This window comes from Trachymyrmex septentrionalis, unplaced genomic scaffold (genome assembly GCF_001594115.1).
Source record: "Trachymyrmex septentrionalis isolate Tsep2-gDNA-1 unplaced genomic scaffold, Tsep1.0 scaffold13, whole genome shotgun sequence".
Classification (NCBI taxonomy): Eukaryota; Metazoa; Arthropoda; class Insecta; order Hymenoptera; family Formicidae; genus Trachymyrmex; species Trachymyrmex septentrionalis.
This window is the reverse complement of record NW_017304438.1, coordinates 5,157,890-5,184,557: the sequence shown is the minus strand read 5'-3', so window position 1 is coordinate 5,184,557 and position 26,668 is coordinate 5,157,890. Positions and strand designations below refer to the sequence as shown.

At 30.8% G+C, this 26,668-nt stretch overlaps 1 protein-coding gene across 1 annotated transcript in view; it reads left to right on the top strand.

Annotated features, from left to right (window-relative positions):
• The window catches only part of LOC108756804 (glutamate receptor ionotropic, kainate 2), a 147,279-nt gene that overhangs the window by 84,930 nt on the left and 35,681 nt on the right, over positions 1-26,668 (top strand). The window contains exons 2-5 of the mRNA XM_018500867.1: positions 4,755-4,916; positions 13,421-13,672; positions 18,886-19,061; positions 22,467-22,520. Of these exons, the coding sequence (XP_018356369.1) occupies positions 4,755-4,916; positions 13,421-13,672; positions 18,886-19,061; positions 22,467-22,520 (644 nt within the window). The remainder of the gene's footprint in view (positions 1-4,754; positions 4,917-13,420; positions 13,673-18,885; positions 19,062-22,466; positions 22,521-26,668) is intronic.

Below are 26,668 nucleotides of genomic sequence, written 5' to 3'. Positions count from 1 at the left end.
TATAATTTTGGGATAATTTACAATAATTTACAACAAATTTGATAATAAAATATTTTATAATATATTATTTTTATGTTTTAAACAATATAATATAGTTATTAATAAATTTGTATAAACAGTCTATCTAAAATTAAATACAAATAATATAACTAATAATTACATAATTATCTGCGTGTTTCTTTACTAAATATATTAATTTAAAATATATACTATATGTGACTATGAAATATGTTCCATTTTATCTATACATAACATATTTGAAAAACAATCTTATTTTTGTATTATCTTGTATAATATTTAATCCTGAAAAAATATTTAAACATTCAGATTTATTCGTTATAAAAACACGAGGACATGATTAATTACGATCGCACGCGACAATCTCGATGATTACATTTAATTTTGCAGTAAAAGAATACAGCCAAAAGTTACAAATTATAATTTTATTTATACTCAATGGAATCTCAAACAAATGTAAGATTAATGAATGATCGATGTATTTGTTAATTAAATCCAATATTAAAATGTATATTTTCAACAGTAGACGTCATCTCGATGCGCTTATAAATTATCAATTGCAGGAATTGATAATTAATCGCGCGTGCTGTTAATAACGTAATTGTTCGTAGGGAATGCTTTTGGCATTTCATACTTGTCGCAATTGCGTCTCGAGATGAAATGCGAAACACAGAGTGGTTAGCGTTATACTGTCTGCTCTTTCGAGTACTGCCGTACGAATGATGGCACGACGACCGACTGTAAACACTGTGTGCTATATGCCGCATAAACAGACGCCAAAGCCACATGCCCCAAATGAATTGTCATTTCCATAAAATATTTCCTATATGAAGAGACATAAATAAATGCCAAATATTCCTTTCTTTACTTTTCAAAAAGAAATTTTTGATAAATTAGCTATTATCAAATATTTTTTTAAAGTTTGTCATTTAGCGTATATCACATCATTACTTCATGCGCGATCTTAATTGAAAATTAGTGAACGAATTGAATTAGCATTAAATAGAGAACGAATTAAATATAAAGTAATAATATAAAATTTAATAAATAAAATAAAATAAAAAATATACAATTTTTTAAAGCCAATAAAAAAACGGATTCGCTATTATCGCATAATATAACGACAATCCTATCATTCGGATATCTGTTCGTACGAATTCATGCGAAAGCCTGATCGATAAATGCTTATTGCCTTAATCCATTTACGAATCATTATCGCAAATGTTAATAAATAACGAATCATTGCTAATTATCAGAATAATCGCGTCTCAAAATATTTAATACTTTACAGAATATTTATCGTGAATAAATTCTCTTTTATAATATTCTCTTTTATATATTATCAGTTAATTTCGATAAATTATATTAGCAAAGCATATAGAATTGAACAACTGCATAATTAATATTTATTTTATGCAATCATTACGTATTAAAATATGATGACTTCATGCAGTGTAAAAGAAAAACGTAAACTTTAAATTTTTGTCAAAATATGTATATTTTCTTTAAAAGAGAATATGTAAATTATATGTGTATATTTTGTGTATATATGTATATTGCAGCTATATTCTTACATGTTATGAATTAATTTTGCAACTCTAACGCAAGCGGCAATTATTATAAGAAAAATGAAAGAAATAAAAGAAAAATGTTTAACCCAGGAAGAGATAAAACAATCACCAAGAGAGCCATTCATGTTGATCGCTCCTAACGGTGAAATCGCCGTCACCAAAATATGAAGGCTATCCATGTATTCAGCGACACCCGAGAGGATAATGCAACTATTGAGTAGAGTAGGTATGATTATTATATGTAGTTGAAGAGAGAATCCAGATATGACTAGGTTAACATCCGCTGCGCAGTTATACGCTAGTATAGCTACTTATATAAACTTCGACCAAATGTTGCTAAAATATTATTAACAAAATAAAATATTATACGCATAATTCAATGCTTCACATAAAACAAATAAATTTATTAAATAATTTATGATTATATTATTATAAATTTATTTAGTAAATTATTTATATTACACATTATTTTCCAAAATAATTTGCAAATTAATAAATTATAAGAATTATAAGAATTATTAACGCAAAATTTTTTAAATAGATATACGAACGAGAATAGTCGATTAATATAAAATGCTACATCGTAGCAGGAGAATTCAAAGAATTCTTTTATTGTAATGTCAAATTAATATCCCATGTAATAATTTTGAGAGTTATCTACAATCAAATATCTGGACAGAGTAAATCCACAAAGACTAAAAATATTCAAAGTGAACATTCACGTAAAATATCCAGACAGAATAATTCCACAAAGACTAAAAATATTCAAACTAAACATCCACATAAAATAGCTTCTATCAATGACATCGTTTAAATTGGCTACATGGAATCGTTGATTTCCAAGTGAGTGACGAAGATTGATTTCGCAAAAAGAGTTTAATTCCTGAGAGTTTAATTCTACGAACATAACGAAGATAAATTTACATGTCCACAAATTATGATTTAATGCAAGTTTCTCATATTATTGAATAGTATTTATATTATTGAATAATATAGAATTAAATCTAAGATAACATTAGATTTTGCAAAACAATATCGTATACGCTATATTTGAAAGTTTGATGAGATAAGAGAGATAATTAGAAGGAATCTGATTTAACAAGAGGGAGGATAAACGTTTCTAATTAGGACAATTATTCTAGAATTGCATCATTACGTAATAATGTAAACTTCTACTAAATCTATTTAATAAACTAATAATTAGACTTTAAATTGAATTGTTAACTTTACGTAATTATAAGTTAATAATACATACATTGAATAAATAATTCATTTTACGTAAATTATTATAAACAACGAATTTTTAATATATTCAAAGCATGAATGTAAAATATCTTTAATAAAATATTAATATAATTAATGGTCTGATTTCTTTTATAAAAAAAAAACACATAATTCTTTTCGTAAAAGAAAAATTGATCTCTCATGTAAAAACCAAAAAGGATGCAATGACAACGTGTTGTCAGATAGAGCCGGAAAATTGAAGTTACTGGACGAAGAGTGCTTTTGGAGATTAACGGTCGGATTACTTCAAAATGGATTAGTTGCAATAAAGCTGATGTAGAAAATGGTATTATTTTAAAAAGAGTTTCATTTGATGAATTTACGAACAAAAAAGGAAGTAAAGTTAATTATCGAGGTCATGAAAACGATAGTAATGTAAAGAATGGAAAACCGACGTATCATGCATTTATTAGTTAAGCGATTTTTTAACAGTAAAGCTCCTTTATTTAAGCTGCTTTTAAACGACTGAAGATTTCCCGGAATTTCATGTAAAGGGCAATACAAAATAAAAAATAGTCAATTACGATTTCATGTTATTTCCTGAGTATTTTTACGAAAATATTCGTTTTCAACACAGGAGAATATTAAAAAGCACGATTATTGGATTTGTAGATGTAACGGTAAAAATAAAAAAAGCTTCGATCGTTCTATTCGCCGAACATATCATTACTGCGAAAGAAAAAAAAACAAACACAACTTTAGAGACAAATATTGTTCGTCATAAGCAATTAAAAATATTTTTTTATTAATTCGCATTATTAACCAATATTTCCTATATATTGTATATTTCCTATATTTATTTTGAAAACAAACCATCTACTAGGATGAAAGTATAATATTTACAATGGATATTTAATTTTGGATCAATTGAACATTTTACCAATCTAAGCTATCTGTTAGCTTATTTCAAACAAGTTTTGTTGATTGCATAAACGCAATTTTCAGTGTTGATTATTTTTGACGCAAAGTCAACGCTTTATTGTACGAGAACGTTTCTGCTGAAGTACTTCCCGATACCGCGACCGTGGTTTTGGCCGCGGTAATTATTCGAATTTAATTAAAACTCGCATTCGAAGTGAGCTATGCCGTGGTGAAGTCATTAATTAAATTTAGGGGCGAATCGCGCAGTACCTTACCATTATATATGTAGGTAGATATGTACGACAGATACAGAAGAGATCGTTATTGCAAGTTCACGAACTCGGTTATAACTTTCAATGAATTCAGTTTCTTTTAGTAGCGTCGGAATTTTCTTTTCGGATTTGTCTGTGTTACCAGTTTCATCTCTGCTTCTAATAATATAGACGCATTTCCCCAAGGAATTCTATTCGCGATTCAAGTATAACATAATTCGGGAATAATTTTCTATATTCTCTAATCGCTAGTAAAATAATATGTAATTAATAAATATATTAAAACTTGTTATTCAGCTACCAAAAGTTGTGAGATAAAAAAATCCAATTATAAGAGAATTAAATTGCAAACAGAATCACTTTGATCAAATTTAATTTCTTTCATTTCCAATATTTTTCCTCTGAATGTTATGTAATATTAATTATAATAAATTAATAAAAAGTATAATTAATTAATCGCAAAATTTATTTGCTATATCAAAAATACATGTTTAAATAAATTTTATCAACTCCTAACCTTTCAACAGAGAAATAAAATTCTTACAATAATTCTGGAATAAATTTCTGGTAAAAACAGATTTACGTTTCAATATTATATTTATTATGGTATTGTTGAAAATAATATTTTATCAGTGCACAATGATTATTTGGATGGTATCTAACGTCAATAATTCATGGCTATAATATTGTATAGTTTCGAAGATAAAAAACTTTAATGTTTAAAGAAATATTTATTAAATTGTTGCAGGAGCGATCTTCACCGAGGATCAGAAGGATAGTCCGTCGGAGTTGGCATTCAAATACGCCATTTACAAAATCAACAAGGATAAGACTCTATTGGCGAACACGACATTGGTTTACGATATCCAATATGTGCCTAAAGATGATTCGTTTCGCACGTCCAAGAAAGGTAGGAAAATAATCAATATGGCCTCGTAATAAAAGTATATAAACAGTATTATTCTGAAAGAATTAAATATTATATATATTTAAATAGCAAATAAATGTTATTTGAATCATTTATTGTTATCTTGAAAAAATTAATTATTATTTAAATAGTTAATCATCTATTATTTGTCTTCCTCTAGAATATCTGTATCTTGCAACTCAAAATAATCTCTAAAATAAAATACAGCGGGGTAAATTGGATAGCGGAGCATTTTGGATAGTTACAATTTCACGCATGCTTATTAGTTACGAGAAAACGCTGTTAAAAATATAAAGTGTGGTTTTATAAACAATGTATTAAAGCTGAAGGAAAGAAGCAATTTATTTGCGGTCGTTGTTCTAGAATATACTAATTTCAACTTTTTACATTATAAAGTTTCATTTATTTTTTCCTAAAAAAAGTTCAGATTTAAAATCTTCGCTTTGTCAACATATAAGATAATTAGACTTTATACAGCATACGTATGTACAGCATTTGTATGTTTGATATACACTGTGCGAGTTTAATTTTTTCTAAAATACGAAAATTTTTTAACCTATTCAATTTACACCTTTTTACTCTATGAGAACATGTAAATGCATCGTGATATTGATAAGGCACGAATTTGTTATCTAGGTAAATTGAGAGTGCTTCCGAATATTATTTTCCTCTTAAATAAATTTAATAAATAAGAAAATTCTTTATTTTAATGATATATACTATCTAGTAGATTGTAATATCGTTATCGCTAATAAAAATTCATAATTAATGTAAAATAACTGAAATCAAATCATAATCATTAAAAAGTAAAACAGTAACAATTAGGTAAAATGACAGTGATTTTCTTATATCGTTAAATTATTGTTATAAGTTGCACCTACAAGAGTAACCTACAATTAATATAGTTGATAGTTACATAGTAATTAATTGCAACAGCTTTACAATATCACAGTCTTCTTATTTTTTAATCAATTTACTTTTATTCTTTTTTTTATAAATAATGTGTAATTAAAAATATATCTACTAATTTTGATTATAATTGTGTAATCGTAAGAAAAAAAATCTGTCAATAATTTTTTCATGAAAAAGCAATTCTTAAAAATTATCTTTGAAGAGAAGACGTCAATTGAATTCAACAATACCGATTGCTTCATAATGTCATCGATTTGATCAAATATATGCATAATAAATACATTAATATTTAGATTTATATTAAGATATAATATTACATTAAAATAACATATCTTAAGTCTCTGAGCAAGATCCCTCCGGGACTTAAGATATGTTATTAGTGGCGAGATTTGATATTTGCGGCAATGAGCTTATGAGTTCCTAACGCCTAATAATAATAATAATAACATATCTTAAGTAGTCCACAATTAAAAAATTTCCCATTCAATTTTATTACTGTTTTCCCAGGTTTTTATTTATTGTTCTAAAAAAATTTAAACATTAAAAAAAGAAAGTATGGTTGATGCAACGTATTCTGAATGATTGATAATTTGGCACGGACTTAGTTGCGTCATATCTACTCCAAAAAAAAAATAAGTCACTTTTTAAATAATTACTTCGCGTCGCTTATTCAACAGACTATATACTTAAAGATACGAAGATAGATTATTTGAAAAATTAGACTAATACTTGAAAACACATTGCGAGATAAAGATCAAAAATACGAAAAAACGTCGATGAATGCAATTTCTATTAATGTTGTTAAAAATATGTATAGCAATTTTATTAAATTGTTACATGAAAAATTTGTTCTCTGAATTACTTTGAAATCTGTGTATTTCTAATTAACTTTGCGAGTCTCTATAAAAAATAGAATTCTTCTATATAATATATAGAATGCAGGAGCATGTTATTCATTGACTTCAAAATAATATATTTACAAGAATACATCAACTAGTGTAGAATAAAACCTGAATTCAGATTTTACGTGCAGTATTAAGTGCGAGAGTATACGAATATAGACTAAAAGGTATTTACTCCGTGCAATTTATACAATGTAAAATATATACCTGCTTCGCCAGCACGTGTCAGCTGGCGATTGTGAATAGTGACATACTAGCTAAAACCAGCTAATTAATTAATTTAGCCTCCATTTTAATATGCTCAAAAGATTGGCGGTTAGAGTATGACGTGAATCTCCTGTCATTGGAGCGCTTTTGACACGCGAGCTTAAAAGTTGGCAGGAAGCCTAGTGAAAGCAATTCAGTTAGCGTTCGACTATAGCGTGAATTACAGCGCGAGGACGTCGCACGCGACATGATGTAGCTTCAGATTTATGTAAAATAACACGAAACCGGATCGACTGCGAGAGCCGAAACCATAACAATGTCTCTCGCGCAATCGCAAGCGCGGCGGATAAATCTCAGTGCGACGAGCTCGACCAGTTATGAATTCGCCATGGGGCAATGTCTCTTCGAAATGTGTTTTCTTACAAAATTCTACACTGCGTAGTAGAGATTCCATCTGTTTGGTTTAACCTCACGATTCTCAAGTTATCTTTGGCAAACAATAAATAACACAATAAAGAAACCATTTTGTTATCCAAAAGAAATAAGTATACTCACGATTTAATAAAATTCTAGTATGATTGACGAGGATGTGTACAATCGACGTTCAGTGAGGCAAAAGTTTCTTTATGTAAAGAAGATTCTGTGTAAGTTGGGAAAAACTGCTTATATACGAACCGTGCGAATATGGTACAATGATTAAATACAAGCGTGTAACTAACCAGAGAGTATATACAATTTTTTTTTTAAAAACGTGCGCGGCGAAGATTTTCAACTTACTAAACAAGCAAGGTAAAAAAAATCACGGCAGACTCGTGTTTATGTCGCGAATTCCAAGTTCACTGAAGCATATATCTCAAGAGTCTTTTTTACAGAATACAACAATAAATGATTATACATACTCGTATAGCAACCAGAGTGGTGTCCAAGGCAAATACGAAAATAATAAATAGAGATATACAAAAATATAAATTTCATGAAATTCTGCTATAAGGAAACTATTCAAGCCTCATCAGTAAATAGCCAAGTATATATCAAAGTAACATATAAGTGAGATGAAGTATACATTTATATCAGCGCTTTTTCTCAAAACACCGAGGGGGACTTACGATCATTTACACCCTCTTATATTTTCTCAAGCGGAAAGTATTTGGCCATAAATATGCCTATAGAATCCCATTATATATAACAAGAATCCATGTATTTTTTTCTCCATGGCACGCTTAAAATGATATCCATGGTTGGAAAGATTTCTCCGCATCCCTTCCGGCCGTCCTGACTACTGCGTTTCCTCTCTCGCGGACGGGGTTGAATCGTGTCGAACGGCGCAACTTTTCCAACATTTCTTTTGTAAACTAGCTCACCCGGCGATAAATTTCCCATGTCACCCGGGATAGGCGCCTGTATACATTTTCTCATTTCTGCGCATCTCTAGGCGAGTTTAATGTTGCGTACGCGCGAATTCGGTTGACTCGCGCCTACTATGCCATGATACATTTCGCGTAGAAGTAATCGCGGCTGATGCTCGCGCCGTTTGCGTTATCTTCGCCTAATGTGTCCACGGTCTGGATTTCTTCATGCGAAAGTTTTCAAACGGATTTGGAACTCCGCTCTGCTCTACCACGCGCAAAATCGGCTCCTGTCGAGGCAGAATCGGATATTTATGTATCATGAAACCTAAATGGAAAAATTAAAACACCGTTTTCCCTCAATATATATTTAACGACTGAAAAATGTTTTTTTTTTTTTTAGAGAAAACAACAATATACATTATTCTTTTTCTCTTTCTTTTCATTCATGGAATATAAAATAAACAATTCTCCTCGTATAGTCAGGCTTATCGAAGAGAGAGTTTTTCATCATCAAATATAGACAAGTTGCATCTTAGAGAATCAACGTAGGATTCTTCTGTTATTCTGTAGAAAATTGTTACATAAGGATTCTTTATTTTCCGCACAGTTATGTCGGAGTTCTCCAGGACGAGAAACGAGGAACAAAGCCTCGATAGGAAATTGAATTCGCGGCGAAATACTCAACTCGACAGAAAATCCTGTATGAATTTTTCAGGGCATCTAGTACGGATTACAAGGTATTGTGACATCTTACTGTCGTAAGAACGAATTATGTGCATGTCAATTGATAAAGCAATTATCAGAAGAGCGTAATATTGTATTTCTCGAAGAAAAGATGAGAGCAAACAATTTTTCTTCTTCTACAATATAATAAACGAAGTAAGACACAATACATTAAACACAACTAAATAAATATATTTTATCGCTAGCTTTATTCTAATTAAAGTATTTCATTTATTTTGTTTCAACAGAAATTTCATTGGAAAATCAATCAATAAGTATTTTTAAAAAAGAGTGCAGAAAAATGTAAAAAGGCAGCATCTAATAAAATTTAATTTACTTTTATGAAATTTTATTAAGTTAGAAACATAAAGTTGACGTGTTATCGAAAACACTTAATAACAAGAAGTTTTAAAGTAAAAGTTCATGCTTTTGCTGCGTTGAAAGAAGTTTTCTTCTTTCTAACATCGCGGATACATGACATAAAGTTCGCTCTTACATTGTAAAGTAAGTTACTCGATGAGTAAAAAACTGTATACTTCTTTAATAATTTCGTCCTCCAAAAAAAAAAATTTCATTTCCCCGAGCTCGCATGGAAATAGGACATCGCACAAATTTCTTTTCAAGTTTACGTCGTAGGTGTAATTCGTTTGGATCACTGCGAAAATAGAAAACAAAAGAAGATAGAAATCGGAAGAGATCTAAACCAGGGAAATTGATTGGATAACTTTAAGGAGCAGCGACCCGGACCACCGAGGCGGAACACTTTAATGGCAGGTTCCGTTTACGAGAGCTACGGCCAGAAATGGCGTGCAGCTAACCAAATGACGAAGCGATTATTTTGCTGGATTTTATTTCCCAGTGTCTACGGGAAAACTCCGTTCGCACATTGCACTCGTAATCCTAATAGACAATCTTATCCTACCCGTCCACCGTCCTCTTCTATTCCCCTAACAACTTCGCAATGGCTTTTTAAAGAGATTTGCAGCTCGTCATTGTCAGTCGGCTTATCCTGATAATTCAAGCTGCCATATATCTGTATGAGATAACTTCGTGAGCATGCGAATGCACAGTTGCTTATGCTTTTAACGATGAAATTAATGAAAACGTTTACCGGATTATCTTTTAACCGTATTACAACGATGATCACAACGAGTGTATCGCAATTACGTAGTGTTTGCATTAATTACATCTTTGCATTAAAAAAAGACAAGTATGCGTTGAGAATGTTTAAAATCAGATTAAACTTTCTGCTAACAATAAATACATGCAAGGATTTATTTTAAATTAAACCTTCAGATGTGATATTAAAATATCACACAATAAGCTAAAAAAATTATGCAAAAAAATTTTGCGTAATAGTATATTTTATGTATATCCCTTTTTTATTTAAAAATATATGTATTCTTTGTTCCGAATAATTAATTGAATACAAAGATTTGCTGCCATAAATTCTGTTAATTTCAAATAAAGCTAATCATTCCAAATGATTACTGACTTAACGAATTAAATGTCTTAAAAGCAATTTAAAAAAAAGCATATTTTTTTAAACCATGTATAGCAATATAGCAATATCATCATCTTAATTGCGATAATTCGTGAAATTGCGATCATGCATTATATTAAGCTCATAAAAAATTATGAGAAAGCACCGACGCAGTTCTTTGTGCGGAAACTGCCGCACTCATTAACGTAAAAAGGATAAATATCGGTTCGTTAAACATAACTGCGATATAACGAGGTGACGATTCTTATTTACTTCGGCTCGACTTAATCAACGATAAAATAGCGTAATAAGAAATTTCATAACAATGAAATGTGTATTCTCAAAAAAATGATGCGTTATATATTTGCGCGTTTTTATAAATCTTGGAACAATTGAAAAATGTTAAATTTAACACATTTTCACGTGTCCCACCCGAATTTTTATGTTAATTTAACATAAGATAATGTTAAAAAATAATACAAATATAATATTATGTAAAAATGTAACATTTTGATACAATTTAAAAACAAACTGTGGGAATATATTTTTTTAATAAAATTAACATTTATTATTTATTAAATTAACATATATATTCATTTCTCTTCGAATTTACGTTTTAAAATTGCATTATCTTTTTTTATAATTATTTGTTCACTTAATCATAAATTAAAAATTAAATGTCTTATTTTAACACTAAGAATAGTTAAATATTAATTTAACAGAAAATAACTAAATAACACGTTAAAAACACAAAAATTTTAATAAAGACAAGTTTTAAAATAGAAAATGTTTTTTACTGTGTAGACAATTTAATTAGGCGAACATGCGTAGTACAAAAGTATTATAAAGCATTATAAAGGAACAAATTAGCGGAAATCTCAGCTAAGCGAGCACACAGCAAGTATAACATTCTTTGCTACCAAGTAATCGTTTCAGATCGCTTTATATCAAAGGAAAATTTATACCAAAAGTAGATTATATAAAATTATTGTATCAACATGTCTCTAAACAGCAATGCTATGATAATCTTTTTTATGTAAGAGAACAACTGAGAATATTTAATCAAAATTGTTAGTATTCTTTCCCAAAGTATTTCATTACAATTATACTGGATTCTTTCAACAAAAGAAATCATGATTCCTTTCACCAAAGGGAATCACGAATCCATTTTATCTGAACCTTCTAACGCTGTTGCTATACAAAAAGTATTTCTCATTCTATTATTATTTCCTTGAAATACATTCTTTTTAATTAATTATTATCCAAGTTAAGTACATATTATTTAATAATAAATTATAATCACATAATAATAGATAAAATACAAAATTTTGTAACTATTAAGAATATTATCGAATAATAAGTAATTTGATAGACAAATACACAAATAGAAAAGTTAATTTCGTGAGAATAAACGCTGCTTACGTGATGCAACATACGTGAAATTCAATGTAGTCGCAAACCATAATTTATATAATGGAAATAAAGAAACGCTGAATAATTCAAGATAACGATAAAATTCAGCCAGCGAGAATTCTTAGAAATAGTCGTAATACTACCAAAATCAAACTTATCCATCCTTCAATGCAACTCTCTCTTACAAACGTGCCATGAATAATTTGCGATGTAAGGAAAAATAAAGCTGTAGTCCGGAGGGCTTTTCCTTCAAGGATAATAGATAAGAAAACTAAGCCTTTAAAAGAATGTATCAATTCCCTGTCTGCTCACTGGAAAACGCGTACATCGAAAGATTGCAAAACATATATTACGTTTATTTCCGATAAAATTATCCAATATATCATATATTGATCATTATTATATATTATATTTCAACCATATTATTCAATTCTGTTTCTGCATTTAACTTTTAAACTGGCTTCATTAATCCATTTTCATTAAGGTACTGATATGTTAATTTTAAATAAATAACGTAAGTAATATAATAAGTTATCGATTTGTTAATGTATTATTTTACGGGCAACCTATCTATTGTGTATGTGTGTGTGTGTGTCCTTTCTGAGTTGATTACCTTAATTAAAACTACCGTTTATTTATAATTATAAATTAATAAATTTTACAATCGAATTTACAAAGGTAGAAAATTAATAAAATGTACAATCAACAACAAACGAGATAGAAATAAAATTTCTCATTTACACATTATATTTTACAACTAAAAATTTCCTGAAAATTAAAACTTATTAAAAAAGAACTCTTTATAATTTGTAAAAATCCGATTTATCATATTTTTATTCTCTGCATTATTTACGGTCTTTTATATAATTGTGCAAATTACTAAAATTTTTATATCATCGTGATTTATATTAAATTCGATAAAGGGAACATTTCAGAGTTTATTATTGATTCTTTCAAAATTCCAAAGCTGTTTTATAATAGTAATCTATTATACAAGATTACGGAAGAACAGTAACGAGGATTAAAAGAGTCTGTCGACAATTTACTGCAGCTTTCGCTGATACAGAACTTCCAAGTACGCTTCATCTAGAAATATGAAATTGATATGTCAGAGCCAGTCTCCGTTCTCCAATCTCCGTTTTAGCACACCCTCATGCCTCCATTGACGTCTTCCTCGCTCATCTTACAGTATTCTATATATATATATATTGCAGTATTTATTTTTAACACATCAGTGAAATACTTTTAAAAGGGATCCTGCGTTTATTTTTCTAAATATATAAATTTATAAGAAATATATTTCTAAGTACGTTTAAAATATTTCATTAAAAAAAACTAATCGAAATTTTTACAAGAGTTTTGAACTTTCAATAAGAAAACTAAACTTTCATAAGCAAAAGTTATAAATATAAATTAATTTCTAATATAAATAGTAATTATTATGTCAGTTACATATTTTGCTATTAAATTGCTCAAATCTTTTAATTTTTATTGCAGCCTGCAAGCAATTATCCAGATCGGTACAAGGCATCTTCGGACCGTCTGATCCACTTTTAGGTGCTCATATACAAAGTATATGTGAAGCATTGGACGTTCCTCACCTTGAAGCGAGGGTCGATTTCGAGCCTACTTTCAAGGAGTTCAGCATTAACTTATATCCCGCACAAGATCATCTTAACAAAGCATTCAAGGACCTTATTTCCTTTCTAAATTGGACTAGAGTGGCTATTATCTATGAAGAAGATTATGGTAAGTGAAGAACAATAAAATTGTCGCGGTAATCCTTGAAATCACACAAACTCATATAAACGTTCAATGAATCTTATTAGCAAGAATATTTTTACAAGAGTTTATCTCTTTCTTTCTCTCTCTCTCTCTCTCTCTCTCTCTCTCTCTCTCTCTCTCTCTCTTCTACATTTTTCAATCTTATTTTCAACGTCAAATAACAAAATGTTAATTTGTTATCGCGCAGAAATCAACTCAGACGTTACGTGATTAAATCGGTATATATTTTTCCGAGTACAGAACGGTAAGAATGGTCCTAATGGAACGCGATATGCGATGGACTGTGAGCACGAACATGCGAACAATGCTACACACGACATCCAAGTTAAAAAGATTTTCCGACCGCATGGAACTCATTTTACCGCGACCAGCGGGCTTCGTATATGTATAACAACAACTACTCCATGGAAACTACATCATGGATATACGGAAGAGGCGATCTCGTTAACACCGTCGACGCGTTCATTATACAGATGCGTTTTATTTTATTTTATTTCATTTTATTTCATTTTATTTTTGGTTTCTCCGCAATGTCGGCGATGCGTCTCTATGCAAATAGAACGTCGGAATCAGGCACCGGAAGTGGAATCCCGCTACCGTCCAAAATGTCGGCTTGTCACTCGCATGCAGAAGTAACGCACGCGTTTACATACGACGACGTAAACTCGCGACGACCGCTCATGAGATTGCTCTCTGTCATTCCCTCGCCACTTTTTGCCATCAACTTAACCCCCCGGTCGCGGCTCCTCTTGGCGCCCATTTCCATTCCGCGACGGGCTGGCACCATTCGCGGCAACTCATCGAAATTCCAACGCGGCGTTGACGCATAATATCCACGCCAAAGTCACCTGTCATCTCCATTCTTTCCGAATCGCATTAGTATATTTTAACTATCGCCGTCCATACAGGAAAAATGTATGAATTCACCCGTATTTCTTCCATCCATATCCGTCTATCCGAGAAAAGCCTTTACATTTATTTGCCTCAATGAAGAAGCCGCAATCGTCATGGTCAAGTAATTATTTATAAAGCATCACGATTTGTATTGTCAGAATTTGAAAATGAGAAGAAGAATTTCTCCCATTTATACAACTTATCGATTTGACGTATCCAAGGAGTCGCTGTTTGTTTTATTGGTAATTGCTATTCAAGCCATGGATCTTACAGCGAATTTGGTTGGACGCACTAACAAAATTTTGTTGCCCATTCTTAATATTTTTTAAGTTAATAATGCTAGATATCGCAAGTTTACCGCATATACATTTACAAAATGAGTCCTTCCGCTTATAGTTCTTGCGAAGGAAAACGTGGGAGGTCTCCGACCTTATCTTCCTTAAACTGCCGCTCTTGATTGGACGATGTAACTTGGCGATATAACAGGAGCACGAAGTAGGACGCTGCCGTTAGCGATGAAACGAGAGGAAACGGAAAGAACGCGCTTTTTGCCCAAGCCCCTTGATGTCTATGACCCACCATAAATCCATGACAAGAGAATAAGGCAAGGAGTTTCAAAATTCCCCGTCGTAAAAGCGACGCGTGTCGAAAACGTCTCAACTATGATTCGTTAGGAGAAATGTAACATCCCCGACCCGGTATCACCTAAATATTCATTAGTCGAGAAAATTCGCATCTCACGTTAAAACTTCAACATGCAAAGACAGTCGCTCACTTAAACGTCATTAAATGTTAAGCAGTCAACGTCAATTGGAAATGATACGACTTGCAGTTTCAGTGAACGTAGTGATTTGTAAATTTTCAAACAATAATTATAGTTTAATAAGTTTAATTAGCAAGCTTCAAGTATAATGAGAATCACTGCGAGATTTTGAATAAACCTCTCGAGCACTTTACAAATTTGGCAAGCCGCCTGCGTCACTCGTTGTCATTTAGTTATTCATAGCCATAGGAGAAATGCCTAGTTTCGCAGTTCGTTAAAACTTTATCGAGTATGAAAAGTTTCGTTTTTCGACATAAAATAGTGAATAGTTTAACGTGACGACGAAACGCTTGAGCCAACGAGCGAAACGTGATTTCGAGACAGAAATATGCAATAGTGCGATGTGTGAAACTATTAATTACTTTTATTTTCGAATAATTAATTGTCACTTTAATCGAACAAGCAACGCGCATAACTGAGTATTCATTTAGACTACCTGTTTCCTAAAAAAAAAAAAATTTAACGTCTGATAAATTAAATTGTTCAATTTAATAATACTATTCATCATAAAAAAATGATTAAATGTTTAACACAATTTTTTCAAAATGTTAAAAAGTTCTCAAAGGAATTAAATGTTTTTAAACAAATTTATCAAATTTATTTATTAAAAGTCTCTATTTATTCTCTGAGCATTTTGAAATAATTTATAGATTCCAGTTTTTCAATAATAATGAGAATACATGTAATAAAATTATATCATTTCGTGGTATCGTTTAAGAATTTACACAAAAATGAGTATTTGGCACTATCTGCATTGATGTTATATCTATAACTTCAACGAGGTCAAGAGATCTCGCACATAAACGTTATCGTCAAAATGATAAGATGAGAGAACGCAAAACTAGTGTACATTTTTCCTGAACTATTTCCCTCTGTATCGTACAATGCCATCATAAATTTCCAGATATAACACTGTATATATAGTTACTGCTATCTACTAAGTTAATTTTGTAAACCAGACTACCCTGTGCAATTTTCCTACTTTCCCTTTCACACGTTTCTTAGTCAGGGATGCTCGTGGTAGTCCTTTACATATAAAATACTCTAGGAAAACCTTGATCTTCATTACAACCCTTTATTATCTGAGATATTTCTATTCCCTCACTCCAAGTTGTTTACATAAATTTAACTCAATAAACTTTATTTAAGTATACATAGACATAATTCCGTTATTTAATAAACTTGTTACAAAGTTATTTACTACATTTCAAGAGTCTCGTAAAATTTACTTTATTTTCAATCGCTTATAATAAGCAAGTTATTAGTGTCAGAAAATTGTCAGAGAATCTGGTTCAACACGGGAAAACTCAACGCCTTAATAAATAAAAAAAAAAACTGTCAGTGAAATTAAGTTCTTGAGTCTAAAAGCATCTTGTGTACAAGCGGAGAAGTATGCAAGCGGCCGTAATTGCTCGATTTGTTCCGAAAGTGAAGTTTACCATTTTTCATTTTTACATTTTGCGGAAAGTGCCAGCTCTCCTGCGAGCTGCGCTCGTTAACGCGCCAGAAAATTTATCTTCTTCTGCTTCTCTTCCGCCATCCTTTAGCTGTTTATCGATCCTTTTCCTGCCGTCGCTCTATTCGTTGCGATCATTACGAGGAAGTAATTAGCAAGCTCAAAGTTGGAGACACCTATCTGAATGTCCAAGAAGTCTCTTTCAGAAATACGGAAAAGTAGGATTGCACCGAAGATCTTGCGACTTTATCAGATTTGTATCTTTGAGTAAAGTCCAGAGAAAACTTGCCGCTTGGAAATTGAAAGCGTCTAATGTGCTGAATACATTAACAATAAATCAACGATAATATTTTTCTCGTTCGTTCTACAGCAATTTTTTTCTTATAAAGCTATAAATTAATATAAAGTATTTTATTAATTAAATTATTCAAACACTATATAACTAATTAATTTTTCTTATTGACAATAAGTTATTATTGTAACAATAAGTTATTGTTGTAACAATAAGTATTGTTGTAACAATAAGTTATTGTTGTAACAATAACTTATTGTTCTCTCTTAATTAAAACAAAAAAAAAATAAGAATCAAACTGTGATTAAAATTAATGTCAATCGAATTGACGCGGAAAATGAACCGCGGGCAAACGTAACCACATACGTATGTAATGGATTCCGTGCACGCGACGAAAATCTCAAGTCGACAGTGCAACTTAAGAAGTAGTCGAAGAACAATCGGATGGAAGTAAATTGTAAAAGTCGTGATACCTTTTTAGCTACATCTTCGCAAACCCTCTTAACGCTGTAAAAGTAGTTATGAAAAGTTTGCTATCAAAGTCATGGTCTTGATAGTTTAATCGCAAATCTCTCTCTGTAAATCAAATTAACAAGTTTGTGTTGCCACATCGTTCTTTTGCCACAGATGGCAAACAATGAGTATTTTATCAACTCATCCATTTCTGTCACGCAAAAACCCATTATTCTTACATTATGTCTGAACCCATACCTATATACGTAAAAATAACACGTATCATTTCCATAAGAATCTAGATGTTGGTTAGATTACAATGTACGAGTGGAGGATTGTGGAAGACTTCTATTACCATTCCGGAAAATTGGTTATTTCATTTATTACGCTTTGCGAAGAAAATGTTCTCGACTTTTTATATAATTGTTTTGTATTATTTTTTTCATTTCTCACTAACAATATAATTTGAGAATAAACCTGCTATTTCCATTTCTGTTAAAATAATTGGCAAATAAAAAGGAATAAAAAATGTCGATTTCAGAAATAATTAAAATGTTTCGTTACTGCAGTAATTCAGCGTTTCATAATTCGGGGGATATTAAATAACTTTGGCTAGGTACAGGTCATTAGGTATACAAGCTTTAGCGACATATATAAAAGACATATATATCATTTTTTTTCTTTTATCAGATATCACCAATATAATATTCAGTAATAAACAGTGAAATTTTAATATTATTTTTTATTTGATTGTTTCAAATTTTGTGTAATTTATTTGCGATATTATTGTTATTAAAATAAGAGTAAACAAAATATAATTTAAATCATTATCTCAATTTTTAAAATATTTTATACTTTGCGTCTTACTCACTTTTTTACTTATTTCTAAATTTTAATTTTTCCACTTCTACCTTCTTTTATCTTCGCTAAAATTTTCACGGCATATTTGGAAACTATTTGCGGTTAATCAGCCACGGCACACACCGGTTGAAAAACTTTGTCCTAACTTATGAGAAAGTACTTTCATACTGTTTAATACACGATATAAAACTGACAAGATAAATCGTGAGTTCATGTAGATATTTGGAATAATTGCAACCAGCAACGTCAATCAATTTAAAATACTTGTTGTGACGTAACTTTAAATGTTTCATAAAGGAAAGGATTAAAAGAAATAACAAGCACGCGCAATGATAAAACTTGGCATTACGCCGAGGACCAATTTGCCGCGAAAAAATACCTCTCTTCTGTTTTTGCAGGGCTGTTCAAACTGCAGGATCTCGTAAAATCCCCGCCATCCGTGAGAACTGAAATGTACATTCGTCAGGCGGGCCCTACATCCTACAGGCAGGTCCTGCGGGAGGTCAGACACAAAGAGATCTTCAAGTTGATTGTTGACACAGATCCGGCGCACATGCAGCAATTCTTCCGAGCAGTGAGTCTTAAACGTTTCGATATTTGGCGTCGTTTCACAAAGTCTGAATGTTTAAATATTGATATCGTTCATGCACCTCCAAAGATTCCAACAATCTCCATTTATATTGCATCCATTTATATTACATTCATCACCTTTTTTTCATCATGTTAAAATTACTTTTCGAAAATCAGAACGTATTTCCCCCCTCCGCACGTATGTCCCTCCTGCTATATTTTTCCACACCGTTAATCTTTTGCATGATAAATCTGACAAGTTGCTTTATTCAAATAGATATCATATTTTTGCGATAAAATACGAAATATTATAAAAAAGTTGCAGACCGTGCAAATCTAAATCATTCAAATATAAAATCTCTGTCAGATTTATGTTATTACAGTCACAACTTATTTTATAAATATATTTATTTTGTATGTCTATATTGTTCTATATTTTGTTACTTTTCCCTTTTCCTTGCAAACTTGAACACGTATCTTGTTATAAATACGAAAATGTATCTGAAATAAACAAAACTAATGCATGCTAACAAAATGTTCCCCTTCAGACTTGTTTCACGAAAGAAGAAATATTAGAATTCCATTGGCGAAATATTTTGTTCTTTTCCTGTTAGTACTTATTTGAAAAAAAAGAATCAGAGAAGAAATTCGCGCAGAAAACTGTCATCGATGCATCTGATATAAGTGACGTGATGCACACGTGGGATTGTGAATAATTGTTTTTTCTCCGCGAGAAAATTTAATACCTGTCCAACTTTAGTTTAATACCTGTCCAAATCTCTTTTAGATATCGATGGAATCGTTAGAATCGCATTGAAAATAAGTAAAAAATACAGCTTATGGCGGTCGTATAGACGGAAAACATGTTGTTTACTGGATGTAAAATGAAAGAAAAAGAGAAAACAAGCAGAAATCTGTACACGGGGCGCATCGCAGCTCATAAATAACTTCCCAGAATCATGCAAAGGGACTCGGTTGCTCAGAGATTAAAAGGACTTTTGCAATAGGGATTAATGGCGACTGTACGTTGCAGTTTTTCTTTCTAAAACAACGCTTCTTATTGCCTTCTAATTTTAGATTCAAAATGAAACTGCAGTGTCCAAAAAATGTTCTTAAAATGTATCCTAAAGCGATATACATTATAAGTAGATCGAAAAGTAGAGAATAAATTTACATTTTAAAGGTCTCTTATATTTAAATTATTTATATACGTTGAATTATATAATAACAGATAAAACGATTTTTAGAAATTTTGAGCAATATTTGTATTATATATGACATATAATATTCATAACAGCGACGATAATGAAAATTAACGACATTATGAAAATATCTAATAGATTACTGAAATATTTAATCAATTCTTTTTTAATGCTTTGAAAATAATAAATAAATAACGAATATCAATTTATACTTGTAAGGTGTAGAAGCTTTTCATATATTTAATGTCTCTTTATATTTTATATTGCACAGTTTATTATTTATGTTCAACAACGTAATAATTTTTTGAGTTATATAGATCACTATATTCGTGGATACTCACGATGACAACGGCTTCGTAATATTTAACCACCTATTTGCAAACGCATGACGCAAATCAGCAAATCGTGAAATTAAATCGCACGAATTGTTAGTGGTAACAAAACAAGGTGAAAATAATTCATGAAAATCGTATGCCATTTTCACGCTCGCTTGAAGCGATAAAAGCACTCGATGTTTTTCCCGACACTTTTGGAAATGCTGTTGCGTGCACGGCCGACAAATAGAAAAATTTGCATAATCGGGCGAGTGATCAACGTGCCGGAAATATACGCCTCGATTGTTCACTATTGAAACACGCGTTATCGACTCGTTTCTCAGTTCTCTTGTGAAGATAATGTTGCGAAAAATGATAAAATTTGTTCATTATAACTTAGGACAATCAATACCGTGAGAAAAATGTGTCTGTGAAGTCAGCACGGCATTTTATTAATTTTCAAAAAATAATGGTTGTTCCGGTAGCAATTTCTATTGTTCTTTCAAACTTAGATAGGAGAATAAAATATTCGATAGCATTTGGTACTTTAGAGGAAGTTATGCCATGCTAGATCGTGAAGTTATAACGGCATTCTTTGTTTTGATTTTTTGGTATTAAAAATACGGAATATTTTGTTATTTTCGAATGAAGTAAAACGATGGAAAGTGCTACCGAAACAATCATTATTTTTTGAAAATTAATAAAATGCCGTGCTAACTTTACAGACACGAAAAAAGACGCGACTTGCCATAATTTACGTACATAACAAACATGGGACAACAGCGCATAAATTATTCAGTGTTTAATTTACAATGAATTGTGTAACATAAATACAAAATAAAATTACATTCGATTGAGCCTACATAATGTATGTAATGCAATTATATGCAGACCTCCATTAAATAATGTTGATATAAAAAGGATAGAATGTTAGAATTTACTGTACTAAATTAAATAGCATATAATTAATTAGCAAAGTGTATAAAGTAAACAAGAATAATTTTATACGCATGTGATAGAAAATTGCCATGAACGAAAAAGCAAGAGAGATCAGACAATTACAGTCAAATATAAAACGAAAAGTAAAACAATTATATGCATTATAGAAAAGTATTCAAATCCAGGAAATGTGGAAAAACTTGTTCGCAATCTAAAGATTAAGACTATAAATACATTAGAAGTAAGAGGGATTAGATTTTGTTCCATTCCACAACCTTGTCAGCGGCACTCCGGAAAGCAATCTTGCTTCAGATGCGGTCGAAGCAAACCCGTTATTTGCATGCTACGTCCTTCGGGAATTTCCAAGGATAACCCTCAACCGGTCGAGTAATCAAAAAACGTCCATGCTTTCATGCAACGGGTCTCGTATATCCTTTTAACCTCGCACGCCCGTTTCGTCCCATCTGCTTTTCCTTTCCACGAAAAGGTTTTTCCACAGAAAGATCCGCGCAAGACCTCTTTTATCTGACTCGCTTCCATCTCAGCTCGATCGATTTATACATATGACAGTGGCCTTACCGCGGAAAATGAAAAACGACGAATTATATCGAACTACAAAGGATGCAATATCAATATACGTGTGTAGTGAAATGACAATATGCAATATAATATTTGTTGTGCAAATGTTCATACTGCAATATATACGGATAGCGCGGAATGTATACATAAAGTATGTTATGTGTGTGCAGATCTATATCTAAAACGCCATCATAAAACCACATTGTCAAAATATTGGTATATACATACGAAACAGTATTATAGAAGTAAAATATGACAAGATAAATTTACTTTTAATGGCATCGTAATATATACTTATATATGGCATGATGAAATATAATTTATATTAATTGGCAGATCTCTCTGCCATATAATTTTCTTTTTAATTTCTTACAGATATTGCAACTGCAAATGAATGACTACAGATACCACTACATGTTCACAACCTTTGTAAGTACATCTTCATATTTAGTTTCATCAAAGACAAAGGAGGAAACATTTAAGTGCATATTAAAACTATTCAGATTAAGCTTGTGTGCATAAAATCCTTGGCTAAGTCAAATTTTCTTATTATATAATAACATTAAGATTATTTTTGTAATAAAAAGAATCCTATTTTCGGCTGAAACGCCCCAGAAAGTAAGGAGTTCCAGATTTAAATCCTTGCTGAGGCGATATTTTTCGCAATAATAAGTTCTTTGAAATGTCTAAAAAATGCTTATTAGCACCATTATTAAAATTGACGATTAATGTAATATGTTATTTCCAGCTTCAGTTTATGATTGCGTCCGATAAACCAAATCGGCGAGCAGTTTACAGAACTGGAAGATGTATTCATAAATTTGCATATGAATATTATTAAACATATCCGCTTTGATCGAAAATAAGATTCTTTCTCTTACTTCATCTATTCTTCTCGGTCTAATTTCCATTTATAAGATTATTCTATTTTTGCTCGACAATATTGTTAATATCGATTTAATAAAAATTTTAATCTTAATTAATATCCTCTCAATAAAATAGATCCTCTCATATTCTAATATAAAAATACAAACTGAATTACTATACTTCCTTTATATAATTTCATTATCAATTCAATTCTCATATTAATATAATCAGAATTACATTTAGGTTCGAAACTCGATTCAATCTGCGTTTAAATATTGAATTAATGTATTTTAATAGGTAATTAATAAATCTTGCACATCTGTCGATTATAATGAAGCATCAAGTTTAATTAAATGTATTACTATAGAATCATTGAACAGCTCATTGATTATGAGCTAAATGATCGTAATAACACTTGTATATTTTGGGCATGCAATATAGTGTAATATATAAAAAATAAATACCTCTTTTAGACGCATGGGAATATATATAGACGAGACTCTGTGTACCATTCATCATCTTCATAACCGGCATATTTCGCGCTCCTGTCGATCCCACTTCTCTTTGTACATTCCGTGCAGCTTATTATGTGTATTACCTCGTATTCGTCCTAGAACATAGATGGTGGTAGGAATTAGACCTTCCACGGATGAGCAAGGCGGCACATACATATATTGAGTATTCCCCTGACATGATCACAGAAAGCTGTCGCCGCGCGTTTCTCTCTTGGCCAGTACGCTCTTCTTTGACATATCACCCTCCCAGTCTTTTGAGTCGCACAAGCGAAATTCTAATCCGTCGTCTCATTCAGCGTAAATTTCTATCTTAAATGGAACTAACAGCGCATACAAACCCCGCGGCTAGCCCAAGTTATTGTATAATGCACAAACACAAGCTGCAGACTGCGTACATTCGCTGAAGGACAGAGAACTGTACATTCTTGCATTTGCACTCGTATATGTATACACATGCATTCCGTGCATACACGCGTGACATGTCTCGCAAATGTCCCCTTCAAATTTTGCGGTTCGTAACGACAGACCAGTACACGGAACCAAATTGCTGTTAGATACTGCAATTTTTTCTATAAATATGTCAAGATTAATTAATGATAATAACGCATCCGATTGTGACGTTTACATCATAAAATGATTTCAGCAATATATTCCATTTAACTGACTTTCATTAATCAATTCTTAATTGCAGGAAACGGGGAGCTAATTCGTACTAAATAAATATAAATACGGGGGAGAGAGAGGAATGAACGAAACATTGCCGTTGATACAACTGTTACATTCCGGCATTTAGTTAGTTTATTAGTCAGAGATCGATGTATATTAGCAACAAGATAATTATAGTACGGAAACTCATATCACGAATATCGTATTGATCAAATATCGATTGTCCTATATTCCATTAGTAGGCAATAACATGGGCTAACCCATATATGTATGTGTGTTTGTTGAAAGATATGTATGTACATATGTATGTATCTAATTGTGAAATAATATTGCATATAGTAGCAGTAGAGTTATTTGCAGAGTTCATTTCTTGCGAGCAATTATTGGTTAACAATTGCGTTATATTGTAGGAATCTTAACTAATCTAATGATTAGTAATTTTATTTTTCTTTTTATATATTAAATATTATTTATATATTAAATATAAAAAAATAATATTTATATTGTAAAAATATTTAATAATATAATACTTATATTATAGAATTAAAATAGAATAAATATATAAAACATTAAAGAAATCATTTATATTGTAAATAATATATACCATACTGACGAAAGTAAAAAAATCTTAGTAAACAAAAGTCGAGCTCAACCGTGTTTAAGATAATATAAACAATTTTTTATACATATAATAAAAATTCGTTATAATTTCGTACTCTCATCTTGAAGCAAATAATAATCTATGTACGATAGCAATTTATGAACACGAGTTGATCAAATTCATCAAAATTGCAGACAATTTAAACTAAGTGAAGCTACACAAAACAATATACTATAAATGCTATAACAATGATAGAACAATGATAAAACATGATTGTCGAACTCAAAATACGACTTTGAAAGATATTCTAGTAAACAATCAATTAATTTAATGGAATAAAAAATACGCTCCGTTATGATCAAATGATTCAGTAAATATCCACTGCCACGTGCAATCTCGCGAAAAGGTTTAATGCACTTCTGGGATGCGAATCTCCCATTAGACTTGTACAAGGAGTGAATACATCTGCGCGTTTCTAAATAAATCATTTTCAGAGGATGTTACGTAACTTTCTCCCGGTAGTAAATGGTGATACCGTGATTCAAGAGGGTAGATCGGATACCTGGGATTGAAAGTAACTCGGTACTTGTAATGTCATTACCGTTATAGTTACTTTCTTAGCAATAGACTAATAGCAATGTTACCTTCTTTTTTTTAGTAACTATAATGGTAGTTACATTTTTTTGATAACGGTAATAAATTTTTCAATTTATTTTACACTTTTATCACTACTTTTTATATTTCAAATATTTATAATATAATTTTTGTATATTCAATCTTCAATCTTTGGCCAATTCATAATTTGTTCTTACATCAAGATTGTTTTAAGTAATTTAAGATGTTAATACGGTTTAATGATTGGTTTATGACGTCTTAGAATGCGATATATAAATCAATCACAGAACAGCATGAGAATAACAAATTTCATGAATACCAATTTTTAAGTTTAACCAAAGTGATATCTCGTACTAAAAAATTTATTGTGAAAAATGTCACCTTAACCGGATTGCGTTTCAAGATCAAAATTTAATCGGTAAAATTAGATATGTACATATATAAATTCACTCTGAAATATTATTAAGCATGAAGTTCTAGCTTGGACTGAAAAAGCGTTTATTTTTTTAGTTGTATTTTCACATATCAATCTAATGTCACTGTTGTTTACTGCTTTTACTAACACTTAAACAAAAAATATTGCCAAATTTTTTAAACTAATCTCGTTTTTTAACATTAAAACAGTAACGTAAGAGTAACAAATCATTACTTTTTAAATAACTGTAATGTTAATTAGTTTTTTTACTAGTTAACTCGCTAACAAGTAACGGAAATTAGTTATTTTTTAAAATTAACTTTCCAATCCTTATCGGATACACAGCAAAGTGATGGGATTAAAAAAAAGAGTAATAGACAATAAAATGAAAGGGACAAAAAAGAAACTGCTTAAGAATGGAAACGAAGCTTTATCTGCCACGATCGACTATGTTATGCAGCTACATAGTTGTCGGTGAATGACCCTATGGAGAAGTCGCGTTATTTACTTTAACGATCTACGTCGTGAACGCTGCAGCACCGTATAATTATAAATCATACTCTCTCGAGGCTTCCTAGGCAAGACTGGTTGAGATTAGTTACGCTATAACGATTGCAATTACGACGATGACGGAAATCGCTGAAACTGCCTCATTTTTCTTCAATTTAGTCGACTTACCCCATAACTATGCCGCGAGCGGGAAAAAATTTACCCCAGTTACATTTTCTTAAATATCTTATGTCCGGTCGAATTCCTTATCATTTGAAGATGGTGAATAAATTGATAGCTTTAAGTATTTGTAGAAATTAAATTGACCTAGATATGAAACAGGAAATTTCTTTTTTACTATTTTTATAAAATATTACTAATAACTGATATAGTGTTCAATATATATATA